Here is a 27,793-nt window from a genome sequence, read left to right as displayed (position 1 = left end):
CATCTCTGACAGCACTGTATATTGCCCTAAGAGTTGGTAGAATCTTATTCAACGTGATTCACAGCTGTAATGGCTGCCGAAGGTGCTTCCAGCATGTATTAACTCTTGGATGTGAAGACATACACAATCAAGACAGCTTCATTTTAAATTGTATTTTTATTATTCATTTGGAAAATGTTGTATAATTTCTTTAAAATGTGGAGTAGGATGTGTAGATGAAAGAAAAACATCACATGTGATCCTTTTGAGATTTAAAGCATCAAAAGGTGAAGACTGCCAGGGGTGTGTGTGACTTTCACTTGGCACTGTATTTTATATCAATAATGGCAGGGTTGGTATAGAACAGTATAGATCAGTATAGAACAGTATAGATCAGTATAGAACCGTATAGATCAGTATAGAACAGTATAGATCAGTATAGAACAGTATAGATCAGTATAGAACCGTATAGATCAGTATAGATCAGTATAGAACAGTATAGATCAGTATAGAACCGTATAGATCAGTATAGAACAGTATAGAACAGTATAGAACCGTATAGATCAGTATAGATCAGTATAGAACAGTATAGAACAGTATAGATCAGTATAGAACCGTATAGATCAGTATAGAACAGTATAGAACAGTATAGAACCGTATAGATCAGTATAGAACAGTATAGATCAGTATAGAACAGTATAGGACCACATAGATCAGTATAGATCAGTATAGAACAGTATAGATCAGTATAGAACAGTATAGATCGGTATAGATCAGTATAGATCGGTATAGAACAGTATAGATCAGTATAGAAAAGTGTAGATCCGTATAGAACAGAATAGAAAAGTGTTGATCAGTATAGATCAGTATAGATGATCAGTATAGAAAAGTATAGAACTGTATGGAACAGTATAGATCAGTATAGAACAGTGTTAGTAATGGTTGGTTCCCAGGGACAGCTCATGTGACGAGGTCACTGCATGGCGTTGTGACATCACTTCCCGGTGGGGAAGAGCATGAAGCCGTTGAACACGATCTTCTTGTCCTTCTTGTCGTCCTTCACATTCTCCGGCTGCTCGTCTTTAAACGGCTCCAGCCACACCTGGTTATATTAACACACCTGGTTACACACCTGTTTATAGAATCATTGTGTGCTGTTGGTATGGACGATGCTACACAAAGACAGCAGTCACATCCCATTCAATCTGACATAATAAGCCAACAGGCCACAATCATGACAATAAAAATACAACCCTTTAGCATTTCCAAATCAAAATGTACTACTGTTAGCTAGCTACATCTCATTGATAACTTACTTCATCAAGTTCTGCACACAAAGTAACCGGTGATCTAAAGTTGAATGCAGTCGTGTTTCACCCAGTCATGGTCACCCGTGTTTCACCCAGTCATGGTCACCTGTGTTTCACCCAGTAATGGTCACCCGTGTTTCACCCAGTCATGGTCACCCATGTTTCACCCAGTCATGGTCACCCGTGTTTCACCCAGTCATGGTCACCCGTGTTTCACCCAGTCATGGTCACCCGTGTTTCACCCAGTCATGGTCACCCGTGTTTCACCCAGTCATGGTCACCCGTGTTTCACCCAGTCATGGTCACCCGTGGTTCACCCAGTCATGGTCACCCATGTTTCACCCAGTCATGGTCACCTGTGTTTCACCCAGTCATGGTCACCCGTGTTTCACCCAGTCATGGTCACCCATAGATAGTTAACAGCAAGCGAGATACAATAATAAAACAGTGGCATGATTATGATAATTTTAACTTCTTGTTGAAAGTTAATCTTGAAAAGGGCGATGGTAACAAATTAGCAAACACATCCTCCTCAGTCCTCAAAGATAACACCTACACACTAGCCTACAACACAAACTAACTTGACCATAGGAAAACTAGAGCTCGTGCTATTGGCTCACAATCTCAGCAGTGACATGTCTCTAGCCCTACATTTTCCTTTTTTTTGTAAAACAGTCCCACCCATTGCAAGTCAAAATGTGATTGGTTGATTCTACTGTCACTCCAAAATTATGCTCTAATACAGTTGAATGGCAGAGGCATTCTTTCTAGCTTCTGAAAGCCAATAGCTAAGCTAGTTAGCTGGTTTTATCTCCCCAGAGACCCCCAAAGAAAATCCTGATTGGATATTTTTTTCTCTTCACCCTTTCCTCTCTTAACCCTTTCCTTTCCAACACACACTGAAGACATTAAATTAGAATATAATCGAAAATAATAAAATAAATCAGATTACCATTTAAATATTATTGAAAAGATAGAAAAGATAGAAATTAAATAGAATGACATTTTTAATATAAAAATACATTTATTATTTTATCAACCCTTAGGCCTTCTCTGTAGGTTTAGAAGGCACTTACAGTTTCCACTCGATGATGCTCTGTGCTGATTGGTTAGAATAGATTATGCTCTGTGCTGATTGGTTAGTATGGGGGGTGCTGTGTGCTGATTAGTTAGTATGGAGCAGGTATTCCCAAACTGGGGTATGTGCAATGTCGTCGGGGGTACGCCAAATTAAAAAAAGATATATATACTGGATGATCATGATCAAAAATATAATTATGTATATATATATATACATATATAATATTTTTCACATTTTCAAACAGTACATTTATGTTGTCCAACGGGGCTATACTTTTGGGTGAGTTTTTTCCCTCGCCTCAGTAGCCTCGTTTCACTGCCAAAAATAAAATTAAACCACCTGTTGTTCAGTGAAATAACAACACAATGTCAAATACAGGTAGCCTAGTTAAATAATTAACATCCAATCACATTAACCGTTACTCATCCAATCACATTAACCGTTACTCATCTAATCACATTAACCGTTACTCATCCAATCACATTAACAGTTACTCATCCAATCAAATTAACCGTTACTCAACCAATCACATTAACCGTTACTCATCCAATCACATTAACCGTTACTCATCCAATCACATTAACAGTTACTCATCCAATCACATTAACCGTTACTCATCCAATCACATTAACCGTTACTCATCCAATCACATTAACCGTTACTCATCCAATCACATTAACCGTTACTCATCCAATCACATTAACAGTTACTAATCCAATCACATTAACCGTTACTCATCCAATCACATTAACCGTTACTCATCCAATCACATTAACCGTTACTTTCTCACAGGAAACCTTCACTCTTGCTCAGACATTTAGAAACGAAACATGACCATTTGAAAAATAAGCCAAGGGAGAATAAAGACGACTTTCAGCATCAGTGACATGGCAGGAGATGTTTTGAAACAATTACTGCTTCGCATACAAGCCAGTGAATTCTATGCGTTACAGCTGGATGAGTCAACAGACGTGGCGGGCCTGGCACAGCTCCTGGTATATGTCCGTTATGTTTATGGGGGGTCAATTAAGGAAGACGTCCTCTTCTGCAAACCACTGGAAACCAGGACAACAGGAGAGGATATTTTTTAAGTACTGGACAGCTTTGTGACATCAAATGGACTTTGGTGGTCAAGATGTGTTGGTGTCTGTACTGATGGCACAAAAGCCTTGACAGGAAGACATAGTGGAGTGGTAACGCACGTGCAAGCGGTTGCTCCCGACGTCACTTGGGTACACTGCAGCATCCACCGAGAGGCTCTTGCTGCCAAGGGAATGCCTGACAGCTTGAAAGATGTTTTGGACTCTACAGTGAAAATGGTTAACTTTGTTAAAGCAAGGCCCCTGAACTCTCGTGTATTTTCTGCATTATGCAATGATATGGACAGCGACCATGTAAAGCTTTTACAACATCAAGAAGTGCGCTGGTTATCAAGGGGCAAAGTATTGACAAATGTTTTTTTATTGAGAGACGAGCTTAAAGTTTTCTTTACTGACCATAATTACACAGGTCCTTTCCAGAAATGGACGACACAAACAACTGGATTCGTTATACCTTTCATGCCCTGCCTCCAGTCCACTTACCGATATCTGAAAAAGAGATCCTCATCGAAATTGCAACAAGTGGTTCTGCCAGATTTCTGGATAGTTGCCCTGGCAAGTCACGCTGTTAATAAGACACTGATGCCCTTTGCAACTACGTACCTATGTGAGAGTGGAATCTCGGCCCTCACTAGCATGACAACTAAATACAGACACAGACTATGTGGAAAATGATTTAAGACTGAGACTCTCTCCAATACAACCCAACATTTCAGAGTTACAATGGGGCAAAAAAGTATTTAGTCAGCCACCAATTGTGCAAGTTCTCCCACTTAAAAAGATGAGAGAGGCCTGTAATTTTCATCATAGGTACACTTCAACTACTCTCTCCAATACAACTCAACAGAGTTATGTGCATCTGTAACAGTCCTCTTCCTGTGAATGACTGGACCAAGGCACAGCGTAACAGTCCTCTTCCTGTGAATGACTGGACCAAGGCGCAGCGTAACGGTCCTATTCCTGTGAATGACTGGACCAAGGCGCAGCGTAACGGTCCTCTTCCTGTGAATGACTGGACCAAGGCGCAGCGTAACGGTCCTCTTCCTGTGAATGACTGGACCAAGGCGCAGCGTAACGGTCCTCTTCCTGTGAATGACTGGACCAAGGCGCAGCGTAACGGTCCTCTTCCTGTAAATGACTGGACCAAGGCGCAGCGTAACGGTCCTCTTCCTGTAAATGACTGGACCAAGGCCCACCGTAACAGTCCTCTTCCTGTGAATGACTGGAGACCAAGGCGCAGCATAACGGTCCTCTTCCTGTTAATGACTGGACCAAGGCGCAGCGTAACAGTTCTCTTCCTGTGAATGACTGGACCAAGGTGCAGCGTAACAGTCCTCTTCCTGTGAATGACTGGAACAAGGCGCAGCGTAACGGTCCTCTTCCTGTGAATGACTGGACCAAGGCGCAGCGTAACGGTCCTCTTCCTGTGAATGACTGGAGACCAAGGCGCAGCTTAACGGTCCTCTTCCTGTGAATGACTGGACCAAGGCGCAGCGTAACAGTCCTCTTCCTGTGAATGACTGGACCAAGGTGCAGCGTAACAGTCCTCTTCCTGTGAATGACTGGACCAAGGCGCAGCGTAACGGTCCTCTTCCTGTGAATGACTGGACCAAGGCGCAGCATAACGGTCCTCTTCCTGTGAATGACTGGACCAAGGCGCAGCGTAGCGGTCCTCTTCATGTGAATGACTGGACCAAAGCGCAGCGTAACGGTCCTCTTCCTGTGCGCAGCGTGAGACGTGTTCATGATATTTTATTAAAATCAGAACACTAGAACAAAAACCAACAAAGAGGAAAACGAACAGTTCTGTAAGGAAACTAACAATACAGAAAACAACTACCCACAAAACCCATGTGGGCAAGAGCTACCTAAGTATGGTTCAATCAGAGACAACGATAGACAGCTGTCCCTGAGAACCATACCTGGGGCATCCCGGGTGGCGCAGTGGTTAAGGGCGCTGTACTGCAGCGCCAGCTGTGCCATCAGAGTCCCTGGGTTCGTGCCCAGGCTCTGTCGTAACCGGCCGCGACCGGGAGGTTCGTGGGGCGACGCACAATTGGCCTAGCGTCGTCTGGGTTAGGGAGGGCCTGGTCGGTAGGGATGTCCTTGTCTCATCGCGCACCAGCGACTCCTGTGGCGGGCCGGGCGCAGTGCGCGCTAATCAAGGTTGCCAGGTGCACAATGTTTCCTCCGACACATTGGTGCGGTTGGCTTCCAGGTTGGATGCGCGCTGTGTTAAGAAGCAGTGCGGCTTGGTTGGGTTGTGTATCGGAGGACACATGACTTTCAACCTTCGTCTCTCCCGAGCCTGTACGGGAGTTGTAGCGATGAGACAAGATAGTAGCTACTACAACAATTGGACACCATGAAATTGGGGAGAAAAAGCATTTTTTTTACAAATTTTAAAAAAGAGAACCATACCCGGCCAAAAACAAAGAAATACAAAAATATAGAAAGGAGAACATAGAATGCCCTGGCCTAACCAAAATAGAGAATAAAAGCCTCTCTATGGCCAGGGCCTGACAGCATCCTTTCAAGCACACCCTTCTCATTTTATATATAAGATGGTTAAATAAAGAGCTACATTTTTGATTATTATTATAATATTATTTGTGCCCTGGTCCTATAAGAGCTCATTGTCACTTCCCACGAGCCGGGTTGTGACAAACTCACACTCATTCTTATGAGTAATACATGTATCGTATATTGTGTGTGTGTGGCAGGATTACAATGATGGCAAACAACAACATTTGAGAGTGTGCTGACCCTGGTGATAGAGGGGGTACAGCTGACCCTGGTGATAGAGGGGGTACAGCTGACCCTGGTGATAGAGGGGGTACAGCTGACCCTGGTGATAGAGGGGGTACAGCTGACCCTGGTGATAGAGGGGGTACAGCTGATCCTGGTGATAGAGGGGGTACAGCTGACCCTGGTGATAGAGGGGGTACAGCTGACCCTGGTGATAGAGGGGGTACAGCTGACCCTGGTGATAGAGGGGGTACAGCTGATCCTGGTGATAGAGGGGGTACAGATGACCCTGGTGATAGAGGGGGTACAGCTGACCCTGGTGATAGAGGGGGTACAGCTGACCCTGGTGATAGAGGGGGTACAGATGACCCTGGTGCTAGAGGGGGTACAGATGACCCTGGTGATAGAGGGGATACAGCTGACCCTGGTGCTAGAGGGGGTACACATGACCCTGGTGATAGAGGGGGTACAGCTGACCCTGGTGCTAGAGGGGGTACAGCTGACTCTGGTGATAAAGGGGGTACAGCTGACCCTGGTGATAGAGGGGGTACAGCTGACCCTGGTGATAGAGGGGGTACAGCTGACCCTGGTGATAGAGGGGGTACAGCTGACCCTGGTGATAGAGGGGGTACAGCTGACCCTGGTGATAGAGGGGGTACAGCTGACCCTGGTGATAGAGGGGGTACAGCTGACCCTGGTGATAGAGGGGGTACAGCTGACCCTGGTGATAGAGGGGGTACAGCTGATCCTGGTGATAGAGGGGGTACAGCTGATCCTGGTGATAGAGGGGGTACAGCTGATCCTGGTGATAGAGGGGGTACAGCTGACCCTGGTGATAGAGGGGGTACAGCTGACCCTGGTGATAGAGGGGGTACAGCTGATCCTGGTGATAGAGGGGGTACAGCTGACCCTGGTGATAGAGGGGGTACAGCTGACCCTGGTGATAGAGGGGGTACAGCTGACCCTGGTGATAGAGGGGGTACAGCTGACCCTGGTGATAGAGGGGGTACAGCTGACCCTGGTGATAGAGGGGGTACAGCTGACCCTGGTGATAGAGGGGGTACAGCTGACCCTGGTGATAGAGGGGGTACAGCTGATCCTGGTGATAGAGGGGGTACAGCTGATCCTGGTGATAGAGGGGGTACAGCTGACCCTGGTGATAGAGGGGGTACAGCTGACCCTGGTGATAGAGGGGGTACAGCTGACCCTGGTGATAGAGGGGGTACAGCTGACCCTGGTGATAGAGGGGGTACAGCTGATCCTGGTGATAGAGGGGGTACAGCTGACCCTGGTGATAAAGGGGGTACAGCTGACCCTGGTGATAGAGGGGGTACAGCTGACCCTGGTGATAAAGGGGGTACAGCTGACCCTGGTGATAAAGGGGGTACAGCTGACCCTGGTGATAAAGGGGGTACAGCTGATCCTGGTGATAGAGGGGGTACAGCTGACCCTGGTGATAAAGGGGGTACAGCTGACCCTGGTGATAGAGGGGGTACAGCTGACCCTGGTGATAGAGGGGGTACAGCTGACCCTGGTGATAGAGGGGGTACAGCTGACCCTGGTGATAGAGGGGGTACAGCTGATCCTGGTGATAGAGGGGGTACAGCTGACCCTGGTGATAAAGGGGGTACAGCTGACCCTGGTGATAGAGGGGGTACAGCTGACCCTGGTGATAGAGGGGGTACAGCTGACCCTGGTGATAGAGGGGGTACAGCTGACCCTGGTGATAGAGGGGGTACAGCTGACCCTGGTGATAGAGGGGGTACAGCTGACCCTGGTGATAGAGGGGGTACAGCTGATCCTGGTGATAGAGGGGGTACAGCTGACCCTGGTGATAGAGGGGGTACAGCTGACCCTGGTGATAGAGGGGGTACAGCTGACCCTGGTGATAGAGGGGGTACAGCTGATCCTGGTGATAGAGGGGGTACAGCTGACCCTGGTGATAGAGGGGGTACAGCTGATCCTGGTGATAGAGGGGGTACAGCTGACCCTGGTGATAGAGGGGGTACAGCTGACCCTGGTGATAGAGGGGGTACAGCTGATCCTGGTGATAGAGGGGGTACAGCTGACCCTGGTGATAGAGGGGGTACAGCTGACCCTGGTGATAGAGGGGGTACAGCTGACCCTGGTGATAGAGGGGGTACAGCTGACCCTGGTGATAGAGGGGGTACAGCTGACCCTGGTGATAGAGGGGGTACAGCTGATCCTGGTGATAGAGGGGGTACAGCTGACCCTGGTGATAGAGGGGGTACAGCTGACCCTGGTGATAGAGGGGGTACAGCTGATCCTGGTGATAGAGGGGGTACAGCTGACCCTGGTGATAGAGGGGGTACAGCTGACCCTGGTGATAGAGGGGGTACAGCTGACCCTGGTGATAGAGGGGGTACAGCTGATCCTGGTGATAGAGGGGGTACAGCTGACCCTGGTGATAGAGGGGGTACAGCTGACCCTGGTGATAGAGGGGGTACAGCTGATCCTGGTGATAGAGGGGGTACAGCTGACCCTGGTGATAGAGGGGGTACAGCTGACCCTGGTGATAGAGGGGGTACAGCTGACCCTGGTGATAGAGGGGGTACAGCTGACCCTGGTGATAGAGGGGGTACAGCTGACCCTGGTGATAGAGGGGGTACAGCTGACCCTGGTGATAGAGGGGGTACAGCTGACTCTGGTGATAGAGGGGGTACAGCTGACCCTGGTGATAGAGGGAGTACAGCTGACCCTGGTGATAGAGGGGGTACAGCTGACCCTGGTGATAGAGGGGGTACAGCTGACCCTGGTGATAGAGGGGGTACAGCTGACCCTGGTGATAGAGGGGGTACAGCTGGAAGTTGAATGTTTGAAGGAGTACGGGACTTTAAAAGGTTTGGGAACCACTGGTATGGAGGATGCTGTGTGGTGATTGGTTAGTTAGGAGGATGCTGTGTGGTGATTGGTTAATATGGATGATACTATGTGCTGATTGGTTAGTATGGAGGATGGTTCCCACCTTGTTGCCGCGTGATAGGTCCAACACCACACCCCCTGACAGAACCTACACATCATGGAATTAACAATAAAATAGTGTTATTAGGAAGAAAAATCTATGTTGTTAAACTCTTTACCCGGTGTCGTCATAGTAACCCAACCTGGTGTCATCAGTCCCTACTTGGTGTTGTCATAGTAACCATACCTGGGTAGTGGCTCTGTTGTTGTAGTCACAGAAACCTAGCATCCTCTCTCCCAGGGCGTCACTTTTCAGATACAGACACATGCCCACCTATACACACACACACACACACACACACACACACACACACACAGTTTTACAAGATGTCGAAAGAGAGAGTAATACCTGTCTGTCTGTCTGTCTGTCTGTCTGTCTGTCTGTCTGTCTGTCTGTCTGTCTGTCTGTCTGTCTGTCTGTCTGTCTATCTGTCTGTCTGTCTGTCTGTCTGTCTGTCTGTCTGTCTATCTGTCTGTCTGTCTGTCTGTCTGTCTGTCTGTCAATGTAATACTTGTCTGTCTGTCTGTCTGTCTGTCTGTCTGTCTGTCTGTCTGTCTGTCTGTCTGTCTGTCTGTCTGTCTGTCTGTCTGTCTGTCTATCTGTCTGTCTGTCTACCTTGGCCTCTGAGTGGAAGACGAAGTAGTAGACTCCAGGTATGCTGCAGGTGAACATTCCAGAGTTCAAACTGATCAGGTTGCTGCTGGTGATGGCGGAGTTATAGGTCAGGGTTCGTTTGTAGGGGGGGTAGGAGATGTCTGTCCGGGACACGGAGAAGGCTGCGCGGTGTTGACGGGATTGGTCCCCGCCCCTCCCTGCAGGGCCAGGGGGGCCAGGGGGCCCAGAAGGACCCTCAGGTCCCAGGTCTCCACTTAAGCCTTTAGGCCCCATGTCCCCGGGGATCCCCCGGCTCCCCTTCATCCCTTTCAGTCCATGGGGCAACCCCGCATCCAGCTGCAGTGCTGGGAGAAAGATGAGGGAGGGACCGAGGTTTACTAAACAGCAACCATTAGATGTGGACTTTTCAGCTCAATACCACATACCCTGACCACCAGTCCCTGACCACCAGACTGACCACCAGACTGACCACCAGACTGACCACCAGACCCTGACCACCAGACTGACCACCAGACCCTGACCACCAGACTGACCACCAGACCCTGACCACCAGACTGACCACCAGACTGACCACCAGACTGTACCAGACCCTGACCACCAGACTGACCACCAGACCCTGACCACCAGACTGACCACCAGACCCTGACCACCAGACTGACCACCAGACCCTGACCACCAGACTGACCACCAGACTGACCACCAGACTGTACCAGACCCTGACCACCAGACTGACCACCAGACCCTGACCACCAGACTGACCACCAGACCCTGACCACCAGACTGACCACCAGACTGACCACCAGACCCTGACCACCAGACTGTAACAGACCCTGACCACCAGACCCTGACCACCAGACCCTGACCACTAGAGTGACCACCAGGCTGACCACCAGACCCTGACCACCGGACTGACCACCAGACCCTGACCACCAGACTGACCACCAGACTATAACAGACCCTGACCACCAGACTGTAACAGACTCTGACCACCAGACTGTAACAGACCCTGACCACCACACTGTAACAGACCCTGACCACCAGACTGTATAAGACCCTGACCACCAGAGTATAACAGACCCTGACCACCAGACTGTAACAGACCCTGACCACCAGACTATAACAGACCCTGACCACCAGACTGTAACAGACCCTGACCACTAGAGTGACCACCAGGCTGACCACCAGACCCTGACCACCGGACTGACCACCAGACCCTGACCACCAGACTGACCACCAGACTATAACAGACCCTGACCACCAGACTGTAACAGACCCTGACCACCAGACTATAACAGACCCTGACCAGACTGTAACAGACCCTGACCAGACTGTAACAGACCCTGACCACCAGACTATAACAGACCCTGACCACCAGACTGTAACAGACCCTGACCACCACACTGTAACAGACCCTGACCAGACTATAACAGACCCTGACCACCAGACTGTAACAGACCCTGACCAGACTGTAACAGACCCTGACCAGACTGTAACAGACCCTGACCACCAGACTATAACAGACCCTGACCACCAGACTATAACAGACCCTGACCACCAGACTGTAACAGACCCTGACCACCAGACTATAACAGACCCTGACCACCAGACTGTAACAGACCCTGACCACCAGACTATAACAGGCCCTGACCACCACACTGTAAGAGACCCTGACCACCAGACTATAATAGACTCTGACCACCAGACTATAACAGACCCTGACCACCAGACTATAACAGACCCTGACCACCAGACTGTAACAGACCCTGACCAGACTGTAACAGACCCTGACCACCAGACTATAACAGACCCTGACCACCAGACTGTAACAGACCCTGACCACCAGACTGTAACAGACCCTGACCACCAGACTATAACAGACCCTGACCACCAGACTATAACAGACCCTGACCACCAGACTATAACAGACCCTGACCACCAGACTGTAACAGACCCTGACCAGACTGTAACAGACCCTGACCACCAGACTATAACAGACCCTGACCACCAGACTGTAACAGACCCTGACCACCACACTGTAACAGACCCTGACCAGACTATAACAGACCCTGACCACCAGACTGTAACAGACCCTGACCAGACTGTAACAGACCCTGACCACCAGACCATAACATACCCTGACCACCAGACTGTAACAGACCCTGACCACCAGACTATAACAGACCCTGACCAGACTGTAACAGACCCTGACCAGACTGTAACAGACCCTGACCACCAGACTATAACAGACCCTGACCACCAGACTGTAACAGACCCTGACCACCACACTGTAACAGACCCTGACCAGACTATAACAGACCCTGACCACCAGACTGTAACAGACCCTGACCACCAGACTATAACAGACCCTGACCACCAGACTGTAACAGACCCTGACCACCAGACTATAACAGACCCTGACCACCAGACTGTAACAGACCCTGACCAGACTGTAACAGACCCTGACCACCAGACTGTAACAGACCCTGACCACCAGACTGTAACAGACCCTGACCACCAGACTATAACAGACCCTGACCACCAGACTGTAACAGACCCTGACCAGACTGTAACAGACCCTGACCACCAGACTATAACAGACCCTGACCACCAGACTGTAACAGACCCTGACCACCACACTGTAACAGACCCTGACCAGACTATAACAGACCCTGACCACCAGACTGTAACAGACCCTGACCAGACTGTAACAGACCCTGACCAGACTGTAACAGACCCTGACCACCAGACTATAACAGACCCTGACCACCAGACTGTAACAGACCCTGACCACAACACTGTAACAGACCCTGACAAGACTATAACAGACCCTGACCACCAGACTGTAACAGACCCTGACCACCAGACTATAACAGACCCTGACCACCAGACTGTAACAGACCCTGACCACCAGACTATAACAGACCCTGACCACCAGACTGTAACAGACCCTGACCAGACTGTAACAGACCCTGACCACCAGACTGTAACAGACCCTGACCACCAGACTGTAACAGACCCTGACCACCTGACTATAACAGACCCTGACCACCAGACTATAAAAGACCCTGACCACCAGACCCTGACCACCAGACTGACCACCAGACTGTAACAGACCCTGACCACCAGACTGTAACAGACCCTGACCACCAGACTATAACAGACCCTGACCACCACACTGTAACAGACCCTGACCAGACTATAACAGACCCTGACCACCAGACTGTAACAGACCCTGACCACCAGACTATAACAGACCCTGACCACCAGACTGTAACAGACCCTGACCAGACTATAACAGACCCTGACCACCAGACTGTAACAGACCCTGACCACCAGACTATAACAGACCCTGACCACCAGACTGTAACAGACCCTGACCAGACTGTAACAGACCCTGACCACCAGACTGTAACAAACCCTGACCACCAGACTGTAACAGACCCTGACCACCAGACTGTAACAGACCCTGACCAGACTGTAACAGACCCTGACCACCAGACTATAACAGACCCTGACCAGACTCTAACAGACCCTGACCACCAGACTATAACAGACCCTGACCACCAGACTGTAACAGACCCTGACCACCAGACTGTAACAGACCCTGACCACCAGACTATAACAGACCCTGACCACCAGACTGTAACAGACCCTGACCAGACTGTAACAGACCCTGACCACCAGACCCTGACCACCAGACTGACCACCAGACTGTAACAGACCCTGACCACCAGACTGTAACAGGCCCTGACCACCAGACTATAACAGACCCTGACCACCAGACTGTAACACTCCCTGACCACCACACTGTAACAGACCCTGACCAGACTATAACAGACCCTGACCACCAGACTGTAACAGACCCTGACCACCAGACTATAACAGACCCTGACCACCAGACTGTAACAGACCCTGACCAGACTATAACAGACCCTGACCACCAGACTATAACAGACCCTGACCACCAGACTGTAACAGACCCTGACCACCACACTGTAACAGACCCTGACCACCAGACTATAACAGACCCTGACCACCACACTGTAACAGACCCTGACCAGACTGTAACAGACCCTGACCAGACTGTAACAGACCCTGACCACCACACTGTAACATACCCTGACCACCAGACTGTAACAGACCCTGACCACCAGACTGTAACAGACCCTGACCACCAGACTGTAACAGACCCTGACCACCACACTGTAACAGACCCTGACCACCACACTGTAACAGACCCTGACCAGAGTATAACAGACCCTGACCACCAGACTGTAACAGACCCTGACCACCAGACTGTAACAGACCCTGACCACCAGACTATAACAGACCCTGACCACCAGACTGTAACAGACCCTGACCAGACTATAACAGACCCTGACCACCAGACTGTAACAGACCCTGACCACCAGACTATAACAGACCCTGACCACCAGACTGTAACAGACCCTGACCAGACTATAACAGACCCTGACCACCTGACTATAACAGACCCTGACCACCACACTGTAACAGACCCTGACCACCAGACTATAACAGACCCTGACCACCAGACTGTAACAGACCCTGACCAGACTATAACAGACCCTGACCACCAGACTGTAACAGACCCTGACCACCAGACTGTAACAGACCCTGACCACCAGACTATAACAGACCCTGACCACCAGACTGTAACAGACCCTGACCAGACTATAACAGACCCTGACCACCAGACTGTAACAGACCCTGACCAGACTATAACAGACCCTGACCACCAGACTGTAACAGACCCTGACCACCAGACTATAACAGACCCTGACCACCAGACTGTAACAGACCCTGACCAGACTATAACAGACCCTGACCACCAGACTGTAACAGACCCTGACCACCAGACTATAACAGACCCTGACCACCACACTGTAACAGACCCTGACCAGACTATAACAGACCCTGACCACCAGACTGTAACAGACCCTGACCACCAGACTATAACAGACCCTGACCACCAGACTGTAACAGACCCTGACCAGACTATAACAGACCCTGACCACCAGACTGTAACAGACCCTGACCACCTGACTATAACAGACCCTGACCACCACACTGTAACAGACCCTGACCAGACTATAACAGACCCTGACCACCAGACTGTAACAGACCCTGACCACCAGACTATAACAGACCCTGACCACCAGACTGTAACAGACCCTGACCAGACTATAACAGACCCTGACCACCAGACTGTAACAGACCCTGACCACCTGACTATAACAGACCCTGACCACCAGACTGTAACAGACCCTGACCAGACTGTAACAGACCCTGACCACCAGACTGTAACAAACCCTGACCACCAGACTGTAACAGACCCTGACCACCAGACTATAACAGACCCTGACCACCAGACTGTAACAGACCCTGACCAGACTGTAACAGACCCTGACCACCAGACTATAACAGACCCTGACCAGACTCTAACAGACCCTGAACACCAGACTATAACAGACCCTGACCACCAGACTGTAACAGACCCTGACCACCAGACCATAACAGACCCTGACCACCAGACTGTAACAGACCCTGACCACCAGACTGTAACAGACCCTGACCACCAGACTATAACAGACCCTGACCACCAGACTGTAACAGACCCTGACCAGACTGTAACAGACCCTGACCACCAGACCCTGACCACCAGACTGACCACCAGACTGTAACAGACCCTGACCACCAGACTGTAACAGGCCCTGACCACCAGACTATAACAGACCCTGACCACCAGACTGTAACACTCCCTGACCACCACACTGTAACAGACCCTGACCACCAGACTGTAACAGACCCTGACCAGAGTATAACAGACCCTGACCACCAGACTGTAACAGACCCTGACCACCAGACTGTAACAGACCCTGACCACCAGACCCTGACCACCAGACTATAACAGACCCTGACCACCAGACTGTAACAGACCCTGACCACCAGACTATAACAGACCCTGACCACCACACTGTAACAGACCCTGACCAGAGTATAACAGACCCTGACCACCAGACTGTAACAGACCCTGACCACCAGACTATAACAGACCCTGACAACCAGACTGTAACAGACCCTGACCACCAGACTGTAACAGACCCTGACCACCAGACTATAACAGACCCTGACCACCACACTGTAACAGACCCTGACCAGAGTATAACAGACCCTGACCACCAGACTGTAACAGACCCTGACCACCAGACTGTAACAGACCCTGACAACCAGCCTGTAACAGACCCTGACCACCACACTGTAACAGACCCTGACCACCAGACTGTAACAGACCCTGACCACCAGACTGTAACAGACCCTGACCACCAGACTGTAACAGACCCTGACCACCAGACTATAACAGACCCTGACCACCAGACTGTAACAGACCCTGACCACCAGACTGTAACAGACCCTGACCAGACTGTAACAGACCCTGACCACCAGACTGTAACAGACCCTGACCAGACTGTAACAGACCCTGACCACCAGACTATAACAGACCCTGACCACCAGACTATAACAGACCCTGACCACCAGACTATAACAGACCCTGACCACCAGACTATAACAGACCCTGACCACCAGACTATAACAGACCCTGACCAGACTGTAACAGACCCTGACCACCAGACTATAACAGACCCTGACCACCAGACTATAACAGACCCTGACCACCAGACTATAACAGACCCTGACCACCAGACTATAACAGACCCTGACCAGACTGTAACAGACCCTGACCACCAGACTATAACAGACCCTGACCACCAGACTATAACAGACCCTGACCACCAGACTATAACAGACCCTGACCACCAGACTATAACAGACCCTGACCACCAGACTATAACAGACCCTGACCACCAGACTGTAACAGACCCTGACCACCACACTATAACAGACCCTGACCAGACTGTAACAGACCCTGACCACCAGACTGTAACAGACCCTGACCACCAGACTGTAACAGACCCTGACCACCACACTGTAACAGACCCTGACCACCACACTATAACAGACCCTGACCAGACTGTAACAGACCCTGACCACCAGACTGTAACAGACCCTGACCACCAGACTGTAACAGACCCTGACCACCACACTGTAACAGACCCTGACCACCACACTGTAACAGACCCTGACCAGAGTATAACAGACCCTGACCACCAGACTGTAACAGACCCTGACCACCAGACTGTAACAGACCCTGACCACCAGACTATAACAGACCCTGACCACCAGACTGTAACAGACCCTGACCACCAGACTATAACAGACCCTGACCACCAGACTGTAACAGACCCTGACCACCAGACTATAACAGGCCCTGACCACCAGACTGTAACAGACCCTGACCACCAGACTGTAACAGACCCTGACCACCAGACTATAACAGACCCTGACCACCAGACTGTAACAGACCCTGACCACCAGACTATAACAGGCCCTGACCACCACACTGTAAGAGACCCTGACCACCAGACTATAATAGACTCTGACCACCAGACTATAACAGACCCTGACCACCAGACTATAACAGACCCTGACCACCAGACTGTAACAGACCCTGACCAGACTGTAACAGACCCTGACCACCAGACTATAACAGACCCTGACCACCAGACTGTAACAGACCCTGACCACCAGACTGTAACAGACCCTGACCACCAGACTATAACAGACCCTGACCACCAGACTATAACAGACCCTGACCACCAGACTATAACAGACCCTGACCACCAGACTGTAACAGACCCTGACCAGACTGTAACAGACCCTGACCACCAGACTATAACAGACCCTGACCACCAGACTGTAACAGACCCTGACCACCACACTGTAACAGACCCTGACCAGACTATAACAGACCCTGACCACCAGACTGTAACAGACCCTGACCAGACTGTAACAGACCCTGACCACCAGACCATAACATACCCTGACCACCAGACTGTAACAGACCCTGACCACCAGACTATAACAGACCCTGACCAGACTGTAACAGACCCTGACCAGACTGTAACAGACCCTGACCACCAGACTATAACAGACCCTGACCACCAGACTGTAACAGACCCTGACCACCACACTGTAACAGACCCTGACCAGACTATAACAGACCCTGACCACCAGACTGTAACAGACCCTGACCACCAGACTATAACAGACCCTGACCACCAGACTGTAACAGACCCTGACCACCAGACTATAACAGACCCTGACCACCAGACTGTAACAGACCCTGACCAGACTGTAACAGACCCTGACCACCAGACTGTAACAGACCCTGACCACCAGACTGTAACAGACCCTGACCACCAGACTATAACAGACCCTGACCACCAGACTGTAACAGACCCTGACCAGACTGTAACAGACCCTGACCACCAGACTATAACAGACCCTGACCACCAGACTGTAACAGACCCTGACCACCACACTGTAACAGACCCTGACCAGACTATAACAGACCCTGACCACCAGACTGTAACAGACCCTGACCAGACTGTAACAGACCCTGACCAGACTGTAACAGACCCTGACCACCAGACTATAACAGACCCTGACCACCAGACTGTAACAGACCCTGACCACAACACTGTAACAGACCCTGACAAGACTATAACAGACCCTGACCACCAGACTGTAACAGACCCTGACCACCAGACTATAACAGACCCTGACCACCAGACTGTAACAGACCCTGACCACCAGACTATAACAGACCCTGACCACCAGACTGTAACAGACCCTGACCAGACTGTAACAGACCCTGACCACCAGACTGTAACAGACCCTGACCACCAGACTGTAACAGACCCTGACCACCTGACTATAACAGACCCTGACCACCAGACTATAAAAGACCCTGACCACCAGACCCTGACCACCAGACTGACCACCAGACTGTAACAGACCCTGACCACCAGACTGTAACAGACCCTGACCACCAGACTATAACAGACCCTGACCACCACACTGTAACAGACCCTGACCAGACTATAACAGACCCTGACCACCAGACTGTAACAGACCCTGACCACCAGACTATAACAGACCCTGACCACCAGACTGTAACAGACCCTGACCAGACTATAACAGACCCTGACCACCAGACTGTAACAGACCCTGACCACCAGACTATAACAGACCCTGACCACCAGACTGTAACAGACCCTGACCAGACTGTAACAGACCCTGACCACCAGACTGTAACAAACCCTGACCACCAGACTGTAACAGACCCTGACCACCAGACTGTAACAGACCCTGACCAGACTGTAACAGACCCTGACCACCAGACTATAACAGACCCTGACCAGACTCTAACAGACCCTGACCACCAGACTATAACAGACCCTGACCACCAGACTGTAACAGACCCTGACCACCAGACTGTAACAGACCCTGACCACCAGACTATAACAGACCCTGACCACCAGACTGTAACAGACCCTGACCAGACTGTAACAGACCCTGACCACCAGACCCTGACCACCAGACTGACCACCAGACTGTAACAGACCCTGACCACCAGACTGTAACAGGCCCTGACCACCAGACTATAACAGACCCTGACCACCAGACTGTAACACTCCCTGACCACCACACTGTAACAGACCCTGACCAGACTATAACAGACCCTGACCACCAGACTGTAACAGACCCTGACCACCAGACTATAACAGACCCTGACCACCAGACTGTAACAGACCCTGACCAGACTATAACAGACCCTGACCACCAGACTATAACAGACCCTGACCACCAGACTGTAACAGACCCTGACCACCACACTGTAACAGACCCTGACCACCAGACTATAACAGACCCTGACCACCACACTGTAACAGACCCTGACCAGACTGTAACAGACCCTGACCAGACTGTAACAGACCCTGACCACCACACTGTAACATACCCTGACCACCAGACTGTAACAGACCCTGACCACCACACTGTAACAGACCCTGACCACCACACTGTAACAGACCCTGACCACCAGACTGTAACAGACCCTGACAACCAGACTGTAACAGACCCTGACCACCAGACTGTAACAGACCCTGACCACCAGACCCTGACCACCAGACTGTAACAGACCCTGACTACCAGACTGTAACAGACCCTGACCACCAGACTGTAACAGACCCTGACCACCACACTATAACAGACCCTGACCAGACTGTAACAGACCCTGACCACCAGACTGTAACAGACCCTGACCACCAGACTGTAACAGACCCTGACCACCACACTGTAACAGACCCTGACCACCACACTGTAACAGACCCTGACCAGAGTATAACAGACCCTGACCACCAGACTGTAACAGACCCTGACCACCAGACTGTAACAGACCCTGACCACCAGACTATAACAGACCCTGACCACCAGACTGTAACAGACCCTGACCAGACTATAACAGACCCTGACCACCAGACTGTAACAGACCCTGACCACCAGACTATAACAGACCCTGACCACCAGACTGTAACAGACCCTGACCAGACTATAACAGACCCTGACCACCTGACTATAACAGACCCTGACCACCACACTGTAACAGACCCTGACCACCAGACTATAACAGACCCTGACCACCAGACTGTAACAGACCCTGACCAGACTATAACAGACCCTGACCACCAGACTGTAACAGACCCTGACCACCAGACTGTAACAGACCCTGACCACCAGACTATAACAGACCCTGACCACCAGACTGTAACAGACCCTGACCAGACTATAACAGACCCTGACCACCAGACTGTAACAGACCCTGACCAGACTATAACAGACCCTGACCACCAGACTGTAACAGACCCTGACCACCAGACTATAACAGACCCTGACCACCAGACTGTAACAGACCCTGACCAGACTATAACAGACCCTGACCACCAGACTGTAACAGACCCTGACCACCAGACTATAACAGACCCTGACCACCACACTGTAACAGACCCTGACCAGACTATAACAGACCCTGACCACCAGACTGTAACAGACCCTGACCACCAGACTATAACAGACCCTGACCACCAGACTGTAACAGACCCTGACCAGACTATAACAGACCCTGACCACCAGACTGTAACAGACCCTGACCACCTGACTATAACAGACCCTGACCACCACACTGTAACAGACCCTGACCAGACTATAACAGACCCTGACCACCAGACTGTAACAGACCCTGACCACCAGACTATAACAGACCCTGACCACCAGACTGTAACAGACCCTGACCAGACTATAACAGACCCTGACCACCAGACTGTAACAGACCCTGACCACCTGACTATAACAGACCCTGACCACCAGACTGTAACAGACCCTGACCAGACTGTAACAGACCCTGACCACCAGACTGTAACAAACCCTGACCACCAGACTGTAACAGACCCTGACCACCAGACTATAACAGACCCTGACCACCAGACTGTAACAGACCCTGACCAGACTGTAACAGACCCTGACCACCAGACTATAACAGACCCTGACCAGACTCTAACAGACCCTGAACACCAGACTATAACAGACCCTGACCACCAGACTGTAACAGACCCTGACCACCAGACCATAACAGACCCTGACCACCAGACTGTAACAGACCCTGACCACCAGACTGTAACAGACCCTGACCACCAGACTATAACAGACCCTGACCACCAGACTGTAACAGACCCTGACCAGACTGTAACAGACCCTGACCACCAGACCCTGACCACCAGACTGACCACCAGACTGTAACAGACCCTGACCACCAGACTGTAACAGGCCCTGACCACCAGACTATAACAGACCCTGACCACCAGACTGTAACACTCCCTGACCACCACACTGTAACAGACCCTGACCACCAGACTGTAACAGACCCTGACCAGAGTATAACAGACCCTGACCACCAGACTGTAACAGACCCTGACCACCAGACTGTAACAGACCCTGACCACCAGACCCTGACCACCAGACTATAACAGACCCTGACCACCAGACTGTAACAGACCCTGACCACCAGACTATAACAGACCCTGACCACCACACTGTAACAGACCCTGACCAGAGTATAACAGACCCTGACCACCAGACTGTAACAGACCCTGACCACCAGACTATAACAGACCCTGACAACCAGACTGTAACAGACCCTGACCACCAGACTGTAACAGACCCTGACCACCAGACTATAACAGACCCTGACCACCACACTGTAACAGACCCTGACCAGAGTATAACAGACCCTGACCACCAGACTGTAACAGACCCTGACCACCAGACTGTAACAGACCCTGACAACCAGCCTGTAACAGACCCTGACCACCACACTGTAACAGACCCTGACCACCAGACTGTAACAGACCCTGACCACCAGACTGTAACAGACCCTGACCACCAGACTGTAACAGACCCTGACCACCAGACTATAACAGACCCTGACCACCAGACTGTAACAGACCCTGACCACCAGACTGTAACAGACCCTGACCAGACTGTAACAGACCCTGACCACCAGACTGTAACAGACCCTGACCAGACTGTAACAGACCCTGACCACCAGACTATAACAGACCCTGACCACCAGACTATAACAGACCCTGACCACCAGACTATAACAGACCCTGACCACCAGACTATAACAGACCCTGACCACCAGACTATAACAGACCCTGACCAGACTGTAACAGACCCTGACCACCAGACTATAACAGACCCTGACCACCAGACTATAACAGACCCTGACCACCAGACTATAACAGACCCTGACCACCAGACTATAACAGACCCTGACCAGACTGTAACAGACCCTGACCACCAGACTATAACAGACCCTGACCACCAGACTATAACAGACCCTGACCACCAGACTATAACAGACCCTGACCACCAGACTATAACAGACCCTGACCACCAGACTATAACAGACCCTGACCACCAGACTGTAACAGACCCTGACCACCACACTATAACAGACCCTGACCAGACTGTAACAGACCCTGACCACCAGACTGTAACAGACCCTGACCACCAGACTGTAACAGACCCTGACCACCACACTGTAACAGACCCTGACCACCACACTATAACAGACCCTGACCAGACTGTAACAGACCCTGACCACCAGACTGTAACAGACCCTGACCACCAGACTGTAACAGACCCTGACCACCACACTGTAACAGACCCTGACCACCACACTGTAACAGACCCTGACCAGAGTATAACAGACCCTGACCACCAGACTGTAACAGACCCTGACCACCAGACTGTAACAGACCCTGACCACCAGACTATAACAGACCCTGACCACCAGACTGTAACAGACCCTGACCACCAGACTATAACAGACCCTGACCACCACACTGTAACAGACCCTGACCAGAGTATAACAGACCCTGACCACCAGACTGTAACAGACCCTGACCACCAGACTGTAACAGACCCTGACAACCAGACTATAACAGACCCTGACCACCAGACTGTAACAGACCCTGACCACCAGACCATAACAGACCCTGACCACCACACTGTAACAGACCCTGACCAGAGTATAACAGACCCTGACCACCAGACTGTAACAGACCCTGACCACCAGACTGTAACAGACCCTGACAACCAGACTGTAACAGACCCTAACCACCAGACCCTGACCACCAGACTGTAACAGACCCTGACCACCAGACTGTAACAGACCCTAACCACCAGACCCTGACCACCAGACTGTAACAGACCCTGACCACCAGACTGTAACAGACCCTGACCACCAGACTGTAACAGACCCTGACCACCACACTATAACAGACCCTGACCAGACTGTAACAGACCCTGACCACCAGACTGTAACAGACCCTGACCACCAGACTGTAACAGACCCTGACCACCACACTGTAACAGACCCTGACCACCACACTGTAACAGACCCTGACCAGAGTATAACAGACCCTGACCACCAGACTGTAACAGACCCTGACCACCAGACTGTAACAGACCCTGACCACCAGACTATAACAGACCCTGACCACCAGACTGTAACACTCCCTGACCACCACACTGTAACAGACCCTGACCAGACTATAACAGACCCTGACCACCAGACTGTAACAGACCCTGACAACCAGACTGTAACAGACCCTGACCAGACTATAACAGACCCTGACCACCAGACTGTAACAGACCCTGACCACCAGACTGTAACAGACCCTGACCACCAGACTGTAACAGACCCTGACCACCAGACTGTAACAGACCCTGACCACCAGACTGTAACAGACCCTGACCACCACACTGTAACAGACCCTGACCACCAGACTGTAACAGACCCTGACCACCAGACCCTGACCACCAGACTGTAACAGACCCTGACCACCAGACTGTAACAGACCCTGACCACCAGACTGTAACAGACCCTGACCACCACACTATAACAGACCCTGACCAGACTGTAACAGACCCTGACCACCAGACTGTAACAGACCCTGACCACCAGACTGTAACAGACCCTGACCACCACACTGTAACAGACCCTGACCACCACACTGTAACAGACCCTGACCAGACTATAACAGACCCTGACCACCAGACTGTAACAGACCCTGACCACCAGACTGTAACAGACCCTGACCACCAGACTATAACAGACCCTGACCACCAGACTATAACAGACCCTGACCACCAGACTGTAACAGACCCTGACCACCAGACTGTAACAGACCCTGACCACCACACTGTAACAGACCCTGACCAGACTATAACAGACCCTGACCACCAGACTGTAACAGACCCTGACCACCAGACCCTGACCACCAGACTGTAACAGACCCTGACCACCAGACTGTAACAGACCCTGACCACCAGACTGTAACAGACCCTGACCACCAGACCCTGACCACCAGACTATAACAGACCCTGACCACCACACTGTAACAGACCCTGACCAGACTATAACAGACCCTGACCACCAGACTGTAACAGACCCTGACCACCAGACCCTGACCACCAGACTGTAACAGACCCTGACCACCAGACTGTAACAGACCCTGACTTCCAGACTGTAACAGACCCTGACCACCAGACTATAACATTCCCTGACCACCAGACTGTAACAGACCCTGACCACCACACTGTAACAGACCCTGACCAGACTATAACAGACCCTGACCACCAGACTGTAACAGACCCTGACCACCAGACTGTAACAGACCCTGACCACCAGACTGTAACAGACCCTCACCACCACACTGTAACAGACCCTGACCAGAGGAGGAGGGAGAGGAGGGAAAGGAAGAGACAGTAGGGTTGAGGAAGAGAGAGGAAGAGATACAAGGGAGAGGAAGGAGAGGTGGTAGAAGAAGAGAGAGAGAAGGGAGAGGAAGAGAGAGAGAAGGGAGAGGAAGAGAGAGGCGGGAGAGACCCTGACCACACTAACCACACAGTCCTCTTTACTGACAGGTTATGTAACATGCTGTTTCTTCCTCTCCCTTCCTCTTCCTCTCTCCCTCTCTCCCTCCTCTTCCTCTCTCCCTGACTCCCTTATCTCCCTCCTCTCTCCTCTTCTCCCTTCCTCTCCCTCTCTCTACTTATTTCTCCCCCATCTCCCTCTCCCCCTCTCCCTCCTCTCTCCTCCTCTCCCTCCTCCCTTCTCTCTTCTCCCTTCCTCTCCCTCTCTCTACTTATTTCTCCCCCCTCTCCCTCTCCCTCCTCTCTCCTCCTCTCCCTCCTCCCTTCTCTCTTCTCCCTCCTCTCCCTTCTTTATCTTCTCTCCAATCCCTCCATCTCTCTGTTACCTGGCTCTCCTTTTTCTCCCTTTGCTCCTTGTCGCCCATCCCGGCCTGGAGTTCCTCGCGCTCCTGGTGTTCCGTCCTGGACCGAGCATTTGTTCTGGCATCGCCCCAAGGAAAGGAGCACCGCCACACACACCGCAGACAGTGAAAACCCTGACATCATCCTCGGGATCCCTGAGAGGACAGGACGCAGAGACATGACATCATAGAGGGTCAAATATGACGTCACAGGAGAAATTACTCTAGAATACTTTCCCTCCATCCCAGACAACTCCAGATGACTGGTCAAGTTCTATTATTCCACCAACACACCTGAACCCAAAGGCTTGATGATTAGTTGATTGGTTCACCCAAAGGCTTGATGGTTAGTTGATTGGTTCACCCAAAGGTTTGATGGTTAGTTGATTGGTTCACCCAAAGGCTTGATGGTTTAGTTGATTGGTTCACCCAAAGGCTTGATGGTTAGTTGATTGGTTCACCCAAAGGCTTGATGGTTAGTTGATTGGTTCACCCAAAGGCTTGATGGTTAGTTGATTGGTCTCACCCAAAGGCTTGATGGTTAGTTGATTGGTTCACCCAAAGGCTTGATGGTTAGTTGATTGGTTCACCCAAAGGCTTGATGGTTAGTTGATTGGTTCACCCAAAGGCTTGATGGTTAGTTGATTGGTTCACCCAAAGGCTTGATGGTTAGTTGATTGGTTCACCCAAAGGCTTGATGGTTAGTTGATTGGTTCACCCAAAGGTTTGATGGTTAGTTGATTGGTTCACCCAAAGGCTTGATGGTTAGTTGATTGGTTCACACAAAGGCTTGATGGTTTAGTTGATTGGTTCACACAAAGGCTTGATGGTTAGTTGATTGGTTCACACAAAGGCTTGATGGTTAGTTGATTGGTTCACACAAAGGCTTGATGGTTAGTTGATTGGTTCACACAAAGGCTTGATGGTTTAGTTGATTGGTTCACCCAAAGGCTTGATGGTTTAGTTGATTGGTTCACCCAAAGGCTTGATGGTTAGTTGATTGGTTCACACAAAGGCTTGATGGTTAGTTGATTGGTTCACACAAAGGCTTGATGGTTAGTTGATTGGTTCACACAAAGGCTTGATGGTTAGTTGATTGGTTCACCCAAAGGCTTGATGGTTAGTGTATTGGTTCACTCAAAGGCTTGATGGTGATATGCTGCTAACCCCCCCAAGAGGTTTCACAGGTTTCCCAACCCTCTCCTCACCCCCCCCCCCCCCCCCCAAGAGGTTTCACAGGTTTCCCAACCCCCCCCCCCCCCCTCCCCTCCCCTCCCCCAAGAGGTTTCACAGGTTTCCCAAACCTCTCCCCCTCCCCTCCCCCAAGAGGTTTCACAGGTTCCCCCCCCCCCAAGAGGTTTCACAGGTTTCCCAACCCTCTCCTCACTCCCCCCCCCCCCCCCCCCAAGAGGTTTCACAGGTTTCCCAACCCCCCCCCCCTCCCCCAAGAGGTTTCACAGGTTTCCCAAACCTCTCCCCCTCCCCTCCCCTCCCCCAAGAGGTTTCACAGGTTTCCCAAACCTCTCCCCCTCCCCTCCCCTCCCCCAAGAGGTTTCACAGGTTTCCCAAACCCCCCCCCCCCCTCCCCTCCCCTCCCCCAAGAGGTTTCACAGGTTTCCCAAACCTCTCCCCCTCCCCTCCCCTCCCCCAAGAGGTTTCACAGGTTTCCCCCCCCCCCCCCCCCCCCCCCAAGAGGTTTCACCGGGCAGAGGAGAGAGTTGGGGAAACCTGGGTTAGAGCATGGAGCTGGTAACTCTTTCCACCTCTGATCCTCTCCTGCTCTCCAAAAAGACAAAAATCATTGACTAAACTCTATTACAAATAAATCTCTATATAACATGTCTATTTAATATGTGTAGATATGTGTCACTCACCAGTGTTTTTGATCAGCATAGAACAGGGACGTCTTGTCTGTCTGTTCCGTCTTTTTAGTTATGTTGAATAAAGTCCATCCTGCAGTTATTACATTGATCACACACACACACACACACAAGCCTGCAGCGTACACACACACACTGAAACACATGAGTCAGTAGCTTTATTTCCTCAAACTCTGTTTTGACTGTCTTTCTCTGTTGGTGGTTTTGATCCAAACACTAAAACCACTTCTTTCTGTAAAAACTGACAGTTATTCTGCTAAATAAGAACAGTAA

The 27,793-nt window shown here is 50.7% G+C and overlaps 1 protein-coding gene across 1 annotated transcript; it reads right to left on the bottom strand.

Annotated features, from left to right (window-relative positions):
* Positions 1 to 151: 151 nt before the first annotated feature.
* Positions 152 to 27,650, bottom strand: c1qa (complement component 1, q subcomponent, A chain). The gene is made up of 6 exons (XM_036968033.1): positions 27,515 to 27,650; positions 25,626 to 25,796; positions 9,817 to 10,160; positions 9,388 to 9,474; positions 9,205 to 9,249; positions 152 to 1,081 (listed from the first exon to the last, which is right to left on the bottom strand). The coding sequence occupies exons 1-6, from the start codon at positions 27,531 to 27,533 to the stop codon at positions 974 to 976; spliced, it is 774 nt and encodes a 257-aa protein (XP_036823928.1). The 5' UTR covers positions 27,534 to 27,650; the 3' UTR covers positions 152 to 973.
* Positions 27,651 to 27,793: the final 143 nt, after the last annotated feature.

This window comes from Oncorhynchus mykiss, chromosome Y (genome assembly GCF_013265735.2).
Source record: "Oncorhynchus mykiss isolate Arlee chromosome Y, USDA_OmykA_1.1, whole genome shotgun sequence".
Lineage (NCBI taxonomy): Eukaryota > Metazoa > Chordata > Actinopteri > Salmoniformes > Salmonidae > Oncorhynchus > Oncorhynchus mykiss.
Note: the sequence above shows the minus strand (reverse complement) of the source record. Positions and strands in the feature narration are given on the sequence as shown.